We start from the raw sequence: 9,952 nt of genomic DNA on the forward strand, positions 1-9,952 counted from the left end.
AAAAACGGCAAAAAAATAAAACACTGGTATATTACTTCCTTAATATTCCTTTTGTCATATAGTGATATTCAAGAAATTCAATGCATATATCCCTGTGATTCTTGGTGCTCAATTCAAAGACAGGGGGGAAGTTAAAAATTCACAAGATTTTAACATATTGGTTATGCTGCTAATTCACTTCCTACAGCAGCTAATATGTATTCAGTCAATGTGTCCCTCAGTAAGACTCCAAAAGTAAATCTGCTCATTCATCATTAGGTCATTCTGAAAAACAGTGTCGGCTAATTGCTGAAAGACTCAGAGAGCAGCAAGTGAGAGGTGAGGTGAGGTGAGGAGAGTAAATAAAATGGCAAAATAAACATAGAAACAGAGTGAGTCAGGATGGCGAATCACTACATGCACAATGACAAAGTCCAAGAGGGGGAAAGGAGGGCAAGATAAAAAAAATATATTCATAATATGACAGGGGGTAAACAAAAGAACAATTTAAAAACTGATTAAATATTGGACGAAAGCTTTATCTTGATAATATTTGGCGGCAAACACGTGTGAGTCAGTTTTGGAAAAAGCCAACGCAAAACTGAAGAAAACAGGAAGAAAACGCAGCGACTTACACGTATTAAATAACACTGGTTCCAAATTATGGATCATTTCCCCTTCACCTTCCCACCTTGAGCAGAGGCTCACCTGGGTCCTGATCCTCTCCTCCTCATCCACAGTCAGCACACCATCACTGATCATGTGGTCCATCAGGTAGGAGGGCTTGATGTCCTGCTCCAGTCTGTGGCGAAAGCGCAGCAGACAGCTCCGCGCCCCTTCCTGCAACGCCATCTCTGCGCAACACACCCACCATGCAGGATCCTGTTACACTGCAAATTAATGGAGAAGATATAGTGATATACACAATATGGCCAAAAGTATGTTGACAGTGTGATTGTTAAACATTTCATTCCAAAACCATATACATTATTCACTCCACAACCTTGGAATCTAACAGCAGGGATTTTCATACTTACTACAGCTGAAACGATTAGTCGATTCATTGAGTGGCTACTCTGCTAATATTTTAATAATTGATTCATCTTTTTTTGAAAAGCTGTTAGAAGACTTTACCTTGTTAAATTATACATTTGGACATTTATATTTAATTGAGAAAGTTATTGTCAGATTAATTGATAATTGTTTTTGATAAACTGCAATATAGACAACAGTATGTCGACACCCATTAGTGTACTTGTAACTCGGAAGACAAAAAGAAAAAAGAGGAACAGGAAGGTCCTAAAAGTGAAAATAAAAGAGCTTAACAGCTGTTAAATGAGGCCTTACTAAGGGAAAACTCTGCAATACAGAAGTGACAGTCACAGAGTTTAAACAGCTATAATAGTTTGTTGTAAAGTAACAGTCAAAATTTAGATAGCTTGACTTACCGACCGGGATAATATAACGTCTAATATTCATTTCAACAGCATCTAGTATCAACAAAATGTTTTGTGAACAGCTACTTTTCGACAGCTTTGCGGTGCCTGTCACTAAATGTGAACATAAACACTGCAAGTGTGAGCTAAACTTAACTGTGCTTACATACTTTATCGTGACCTTTCCTCTTATCTCTTAATTGACACGCTTTGCTCATTTCAAATACTTGTCTCGACAAGTTCACTCACTCTGACCTGCTGGAAAATGAAACAAAGAAAGTAACGACCAGTAGATACTTACGAATATCCTCTTTTCAATAACGAGGAATGTATTTGTTGAACTCTATATGGTTGTAAGGTGACGTCCCGTTTTAAAGGGTCCAATGTGTAAAAAGGCAATAAATGTCTGTGTTCACGGTGTGCTACACGCCCAATTTTGAAAGAAGAGAGCTTCCTTATTCACAACAAAAACAACTACCCCGGTGCGAAGCAGCCAATTGCGTGGCGAGATTTAAATCACGTGACTGGTGAGGTCACGCGTTTAAAGAATCTGTCGCTAGGCAAACTGATGCTGCTTCCACGGACTACTCCTCTGCTCGGAAATAACTCTGTCCGGTCATTTAAATGTCTTTTGTCTCATGTAGTACTAATTAAAAATATCCCCATAAGAAGATTTTGTTCCAGTTACAGTAGTTTAATTTGTTAGATTGAGCGCCACAGAGCCACTATGCGCTGCTGCTAAGATAAGTTGGAGAAATACGCATTCCTTCAAATCATTTATTAATCCGCAAATAATTTCCCCAAAATTTGTTGTATATAGCACTTTTCTTGTAGATTCGTAACACAGTCTCATTGCTTCCTTCTGCTAAACATTACATCGCTTTGGTAATCCAAAAAGTGTCAAGTTTGTATTTGCAACTCCTACTTTCAAAATTTCCAGATTGCATTTAAAGGTAACATTGCTGCCTAGTGACAGCAAGAGATGACAGCATGTTGTTTATTCCACTGTACAGTGATGCACTGATAATGCAATTATAAGTAGCCATAAATAGATTAACTGTATACTGCTGTGAACAAATCAGCTTGTTGTTGGACCTCCAAAGCAATCGCAATTTCTGAATAAAAATGTAATTTAGATGGTGGAAGTCTGTGAATCAAAATTCCACCACTGTATCTCCATTTAGAGGAAATATTAGTTACCTGGAATGAATTTGGTCCATATTTCATTAGTAAGGATGTAAATCTCAAATGTCTCTCAAGGCATCATAACTTTCTGTCCTAACTTCAACAGCTATTGTGTTTATTTCCTGTAAAGGAAAATCCCTCTGCATGAATATTATGTATTCTGGTTTAATGTTATGTACCTACCTATACCAAGACATTTCATTATTTAATAGCCTCACAACTAGTAAATCGTATATATTAGATGTGTTCTATGTCATGTTTTGGCAGGACACAAATATCATTTTGTCAGAGTACAAATCTCAAATAAATGAAGACATGGTCAATCTTTCTTTTTTAATTTTTATTATATTGACTGTGGTACAGAAGCAAAGTGCAACAACTTCCCACATTTTCAAGTAAACTTTTGTAAAAGTACATAACTGCTTTTCTTTGAGCATCAATTAGTCCAATGGAAATTTTGGACGCAAAATCACTTTGAGTTCAGCACCTTTCGTTTCCCCACAGGTTCAAACAGCCAACACAGAAATACTGTAACAACTACAGTACCTCAAAGTGTAACAAATATAGCCACTAAATCAATATAACTATTCCACTGGCAGAGAATAAGTAGAAGTATAGAACATACAACAAATACTCAACAACAAAATTACTCAAGTAAAAACTAAAATGACTTAACCTCAACACAAAGCTACTCATGCAGACAAAGTTTCTTTCTTTCTTTGTGAAATCATGATTGAAAAATATTTTTATTTCTACTTCTATTTTTTTTCTGTATAGTAATATCAGTGGATTAAACAGAATACAGAAAGTTTAGGTATCTGGCTGATAAAAACATTAAAGGGAGAACAATCAAAAGGACTAATTCCATAGGAAAAGGGCTATCTCATGTTCATGCTCAAGGTGGTCATAGTTAACTGTAGTTACGCTGTATAGTTACCTTAGAATTCAACAGTGATACATAACTTGTTATATGTAAAGAATCTGATGTGCTACTCTGCTACTTTTCTAAATATATAAGCTTCTTCCTCTTTGCTCCATAAAGCTTACTGTATGCTTTAGACATACTGATGTTTTGCCCTTTTTTCCCTGTGGACTCCCTCCACAATAACAGGAGTTTGACTGCAGACAACTTTACATTGTGGGAATCACTATTAGGTTCAGAAATGGATCGTTGTAATAACGGTTTTCCGGTTTGAAGCTGTAAATGTTCACAGGAGAGCATATGTTAGAGCATTTATCACAGGTCACATTAAATGTCGACCACATGGTGCCTACACTGCAGTGCCTTCACTGCTAAATGTAGTGATGAAAACTACATTTATAATACATTGAAGGTAACTCCAACTATTGGAGTACACTGGCTGAGCGAAGCAGTTGTACTGCCTAGCTATTGTAGTACTTCCTTAGATTTAGCCATGTCTAGTAGCAAAATAAACTCCTTTGAGTGCATGAGCCAAACTTTGGTTTTAGTTGGAGGAGACAGAGTCCTGAGCGGTGTCCTGAGGAGGGTTTGCTGCTGGTGGGCTGCTGCTGAACATCAGCTTCCTGATGATATCTGCGTAGAAAGGTCCATAGATAGTCTTGTTGTAGTTGACCAGGGAGATGAACTTTGCTCCCATCAATGCTAGTTCAGGTTTGATGACAGTCAGGCCGGCTGGTACCTGTTCAAGTTTGGCCTGGGGTTTGGGATCAACAATGAGCGCCATGAAATACTGCTGCACACGATCCTCTGCACAGAAATTAAGAGAATAAGAGAAAGGGAAATGACAGGTTAGAAAATGCCAAACAAACCTCCATGTTTGAGTGAAAAAGAATTGTGGGTACTCTGCTCTTAACACTTACAATGTCACTCACAACAATGGATATTACTCTTCCAATTAAATTATGTGAAAACATCTTCACAGTCGAGCACAAGTCTCAAATAAGCAGAGTCACTCTTGCCCACTCAGTCTTACCAACAAGAGTGCGGATGGGATTGTCCTTCTGAGTGATGCTGCAGATCTGGCCTCTAAGGGTGGCCTGCAGCGCTGGGGTCAGTGCAGGGTAGCTCCTCTCTGTTAAAGACTTGTTAAGCTCACAGCAGATCTGAGCACTGACGCCCTCTAGTGCCTCTTCTTGGTTAAAGTCCCTGCAGATAGAATGAGAGGAGATTTTTATTTCAAATGAAGTTGGTAGTAAATAACTTGTGTTAATCAGTTGTATGTTTGAATACAGATTGTGGATTTAGGATGGATGGATAAAAAAAGTGAACTGACGGGCTGTGCATCCCATCCAGCAGCACACTGGTCATCCTCTTCAGACGGTCAGACAGGGAGGGCAGACCCTGGATAGGCCCTCCAATGGTGCTGTAGACAATGAGCAGCACCTCGTTCACCGCCTGACACTGCAGGAGCTGCCACTGAATCTCTCGCAGACGTGTCTCATCAGTCATCCAGGTCTAAAGGAGAACCCAAAGAGACTTAAAAGACCAGTTTGTTGTTTTGGGAAATACGCTTATTTCTTTTCTTGCTGAGAGTTAGATAAGAAGATGGATACCAGGTGATTAGCTTAGCTTAGCTTAGCATAAAGACTGGAAACCAAATCCACCTACCAGCACCTCTACAGCTCACTATTGGGTGCCTGAGTGAAAACTAATAATATAAAAAATATATTTTGATATATTTATATATATGATATATTTATATATATATATTTCACAAATTATGACTACAAATATACAAACGGTAATAAAATCTCTCTCACTCTCTTTCCATGTTACATACACAAATTCAAAACACACTCACCTCAGGCAGTGGGCTCTTATCGTAGTCCCACGTGAGGATCCTGAGGAAGGCAGCGTTGAGAACCTGAAAGGGCCCAGGCATCGCTCGCTGTCCTTTCCCCTGACCTTTAGTCTGTTCTGTGGGGATAGTGGCCGACAGCAGCTCCTCCAGTGCTGACTTGATCCACGAGGTGGTGTGGTCCAAAGCACCTGAGGAAGTTTAACACAGTTACACTGATAGAGGAGTTTGTTCTTCGTACTCTTTTTGACAATAAACAGAATAGCCAAGGTTATTTATTTATTCCATTGACTAAATATCTGATTTATCTCAAGTATATTTCCTATGATATGGCAGATTACATATTCTGTAACTACCTGACAACAGAAATGTTGAAACACACAAAAGCTATAGAGAAAACTGTGTTCTTGTTCACTCACTGGGTGTTTTGTCCAGGACGCTCTGAAACTTTGCCCTCTCATATTCAACACTCTGCCTCTGCAGCACAGGCCTCAGATTATCAATTGTAAAGTTGACCATGTCCGCCTTCATCAGGTCGAGCACACGGAAGATCTCCCTGGTGTGTAAAAAAGAAGAGCCACTGTGACACAAAGTTCATGTATTCTCATAGACAGACAATACAATCTGTTTTCTCAGCATTGAAATGTTTCTAAATGCTTTAAGCCTTACCTGAACTGTGTCACTATGTTATCTGCGCCTTCACGGAGCTTCTTGATTTCCTCATCCCTAACTGGAGCACACATCTTGCCCATGGTGGTGATAATGTAAGAGGCAAGCCCCTGGATGTCTACAGCATCGTTGTCAGCCTGCTGACGAATCAGGTCCATGTCCAGCACCTCCATGATCTGGGTCCTCATCCGATTGGCACCCGGATTAAGGAATGACAGTAAGATCTGTCCAAAGAGGAAAATGATTGTCATTTGTCGTTAATCAGTGATGTTGCTTAATTTGTTACTGGTTTTCAACATATACCTCTCACAAAGGAGTAGATGGAGGACTCATATGGATCATGAAAAAAAAAAAGTGCTGCAAATAAACGTCAGGAAAATGTCAGTCAGAGCTGTAACCATCAGATTGTGTGTGCTGACCTCTCTGATCTCCTCCAATAATCTGATGGCTTGCCCATACTCAGGCGGGTCGTCATTCAGCTCGGACTCCAGGATGTCCCAGAAGGCCTTGTGGACATTATCTCTAACTACCTTCCATAAACTAAAAAAAAATGGAAATGGAGGATTTAGTTTAGCTGAGTACATTATCTGTCAGGAAAAATGGCCATATATGAAAAGGGCTTTGACTTGTGGCTTTGCTCTCCCACCTCTCCAACTTTTTCACTCTTTCCACAACAAGAACAACAAGACTCTCATTTGTGTTCTCTTCCAGGAGGTGTACACATAATTTTGTTAATACTGTGAAACTCCACATTTCAGGGAAAATCTCTGTCAACAGAGACCCAAGATTATTTTTCATAGTATACCTGTCCTGAGGTAGGCTGTCTGGCTCCAGATGGAAGTTGCGGTTCACAACGATCTCATGGGCAAAGCTGAGATTGGACAGGTCTCTGGCAGATTCCATGACTTCATCCAGGGTTAAGGTTTTGGGTGGGCTTGCTGTGGGAACCAAATATTGAACAAGTTTTGTAAATAGACAAATCAGAGCTTAAACAAAAAAAGTGGGAGCATAAAATCAACTGTTGAAGTTGCATGACGACTGTGGTGAGGGTGGTTATTCCTGGAATGTGATAAAAGATAAAGTACAAGTTTTGATACCTAACTAAAACACGGAACAAAATAGATATCATTTTTCAGTGAAGTCTGAGACTGTGCAGAAGCCAAACCAGGCCTTTCCTGAGAAAAGAAAACAATCATGGACACAGAAATGAAAACAGTAAGTCAGAGGTTGTCCGGTGAGTAAACTCACAGGAGGGTGTGCAATGCTTGCTGGAGCAGTCGCTTGTGAAGCTTTCACGGGAACAGTCCAGGTCGCTGGTCGACGTCATGCTGTCACAGCGCTCTGACGACGACTCCACATCGCTGCCTTGGTCTTCACCACTGGATGTGGAGGTAGGTCGCTCATCATTTAAAGGCATCTTGGGTTACAGCTGCACATGAGAAGTTGGTTCTAACCGTTAGCTTGTTGACCATAACTTTAGCAGAAGCAGGGTACAGAAGTTAGGAAGTATTGACAGACTAAGACATTGTTGGTTTTGGTCTTTTCAAGGAACTATCAGCTGCCATATCCTTTAAAGGGAATTTCTAAGTAAGTAAACCAATCTTAGTGTTACCTGTGCTTGTCTTAGAGGGAGAAAAAGTCGGTGAGTGAGAGAACATTCAATTTTCACCTCAGCAATAGTTGCTGTTGCCAAGGCAGCTAACAGAGTGTAACAAAAACACCAGTCACACTCAATAAAACATTTGGCAAGCCAGTCTCCATGGAAACAGAGATAGTTTCCTTATTGCACAGCTCAACACCACAATCTTAAACTCCCTGATGGTGCATGAAGTAATTAATTGGAAAATACTTGAATCAGTGTGTGTTTACTGCCACAGGGGTTGACAACAATATCCAAAGTCAGGACACAAACAGAAACCATTTCCACAACGAGGTTTAAACAAAAGCTTGTATTCCTTGAGGATAAAAAGGGACAATGTGTTCAGGCCTATCTGAGATCAATTGTGTCTCCAGGGCAACACGGGACAACAAAGGGCTTCTCAACTGTCAAAACAATCCTGTTACACCTGTCCCTGTGGTGTCTGTCTACCACACAAATATAAATACAAGACAGAAATTTACATAAAGTATGAGATAAAGTCAAAGTTGGAAGTTGTGTACCTGCTCTTATAATTACAAACACATAAAATCAAAATTTATAAATCATCACCCTTGGCCAAATAAAAACACCAAAATGTATCTTGATTACAGTAACACCTTTAATTAAGTAGGCTTCTGCCTTTCTAATATTATCTAAGACATACAGTGCTAGCAGGGTGACCCTTGGGTGTTCCTGTCCCCATTCTCAGTTATCTGCTGCCAAAAATGAATGCACACTCCCTGGCTGCTCTTTTGGTTTAAAGATAGCTCAAGGGGTGAGGATGGGTGTGGGGAGTGTGTGACTTCCACGTACCCCTGCTGTGTCCGCAGCTCATTCATTGCATCATCTGCTAGACTTGACAGCTAGGTCACAGCAACGCAGCAGGCCAATTTCCAGAGATTATCTTGAGTGATGGGAGCAGTGCAGTCCAGAAAACTGATTACGGATTAGGTCTACTCTATCATCTGCTGCTTCATTATTAGAAATCCTCTTTAAGCAGTCTGAATGTTTGGTAAAATAAAAATGCATTACACTGTTGTGACAGACCCATAATACAAAAACAGATCCTAAACATTTGACATTTAGCATGATATTGACTGATTTGAAATATACTGTTTATTGTAGACTGAGCACTGGAATGCAATGTGCTGATAACAATATATCTGCATAAATACCCTTATAACTTGCCCAGCTGTTTTGGATGAACGTCATATGAGCAAAAACGTGAGAAAATGTAGGGGATGTCGTTTCTATATGTATAGGTGCTGTGATATACGCTACATGGTGTTACAGTAAACTCCTGCAGAAACAAAGACAGCCTTCTGGGATCCAGATCTGACTGCAGTGTAATGTAAACAAAGCAGTGGATCAGGGAGGCAGGGCTAACTACACGGGGACTCTCGTTATTGGCTGCAGCTCCCTGTCTCTCACCCCTACATGGAAGATCTTTGGTTACATAGCGATGCACATGGAAGAAAAAAATTATCCACACACGCATAAGAAGAGGGTACACGTGATCTGAGCAGCAGACCAAAACAAGAACTCCATGCACATTTAAAATAGTACATTTTATGTCTCTGTCCACGTCAGACCCCCCAACAAAACGTGCAGTAAGACTAAATGCAGTACACCCTGACTGCTTAAGACATTTGTTGTGCCTAATTGTCAAACTCATACCTGCTGTTTACATTATAACAGCGTTTTAGTCTTTGTTGCTCGACCCACGCTCTGGCAATAACAATTGAATAGAAATCAAGAAATGGGTTAATGCTACATAGCAGCTAGCTAAACTTCGACATTAGCGTTGACGTGACATGCTAGTTGAAACCTTCGACGACTGTACCCAAGTTTCCGCTCCACAACAAAGCCAAACTCAAATCAACGTAAAAGTTAGCAACAGAACCAGCCGAGTGATTCACAGTTTCACATAGAGTAACATATGCCAAATAAAAGCGTCTCTTACCTCATTCAAGTCTCCGGAAAGGGGAGACTGACACCAAAAATAGCTCAGCTCTGTAAAGAAGGTTCGTCGTTGTCCTGTACTGTTCGTCTCTCTGTTTAAAGGTCCTTCTTTACCCCAGCTGGCTCTCAAGAAAAACAGGCGAAACCATTTCGTACATAGGGGTGTTGAACGGCCAAGCAAAGGTGAACACAAGCGTTTTGATAACAATATATGTTTAACTGGTATACATAAAACAAAATGCGCACATTTAGTTCGGGAAAGGCAATGTAATGCAATATTCGGCACTGTATCAACCTCGGTT

General features: G+C 40.1%; 2 protein-coding genes across 2 annotated transcripts in view; both read right to left on the bottom strand.

Annotated features, from left to right (window-relative positions):
• apaf1 (apoptotic peptidase activating factor 1) overlaps positions 1 to 1,845 on the bottom strand; it is a 41,233-nt gene extending 39,388 nt beyond the window's left edge. Inside the window, exons 1-2 of the mRNA XM_070928796.1 lie at positions 1,717 to 1,845; positions 688 to 869 (exon numbers count right to left, since the gene is read on the bottom strand). Of these exons, the coding sequence (XP_070784897.1) occupies positions 688 to 831 (144 nt within the window). The 5' untranslated portion in view covers positions 832 to 869; positions 1,717 to 1,845. The remainder of the gene's footprint in view (positions 1 to 687; positions 870 to 1,716) is intronic.
• A 1,090-nt stretch (positions 1,846 to 2,935) lies between these two features.
• tcp11l2 (t-complex 11, testis-specific-like 2) lies at positions 2,936 to 9,734 on the bottom strand. Its single transcript, XM_070928752.1, has 10 exons — positions 9,652 to 9,734; positions 7,298 to 7,478; positions 6,855 to 6,987; positions 6,469 to 6,589; positions 6,050 to 6,273; positions 5,800 to 5,936; positions 5,384 to 5,571; positions 4,856 to 5,037; positions 4,556 to 4,728; positions 2,936 to 4,329 (listed from the first exon to the last, which is right to left on the bottom strand). The coding sequence occupies exons 2-10, from the start codon at positions 7,464 to 7,466 to the stop codon at positions 4,067 to 4,069; spliced, it is 1,590 nt and encodes a 529-aa protein (XP_070784853.1). The 5' UTR covers positions 7,467 to 7,478; positions 9,652 to 9,734; the 3' UTR covers positions 2,936 to 4,066.
• Between the last annotated feature and the right edge of the window lie 218 nt (positions 9,735 to 9,952).

Source organism: Enoplosus armatus, chromosome 22, assembly GCF_043641665.1.
Source record: "Enoplosus armatus isolate fEnoArm2 chromosome 22, fEnoArm2.hap1, whole genome shotgun sequence".
In the NCBI taxonomy this organism is placed as follows: domain Eukaryota; kingdom Metazoa; phylum Chordata; class Actinopteri; order Centrarchiformes; family Enoplosidae; genus Enoplosus; species Enoplosus armatus.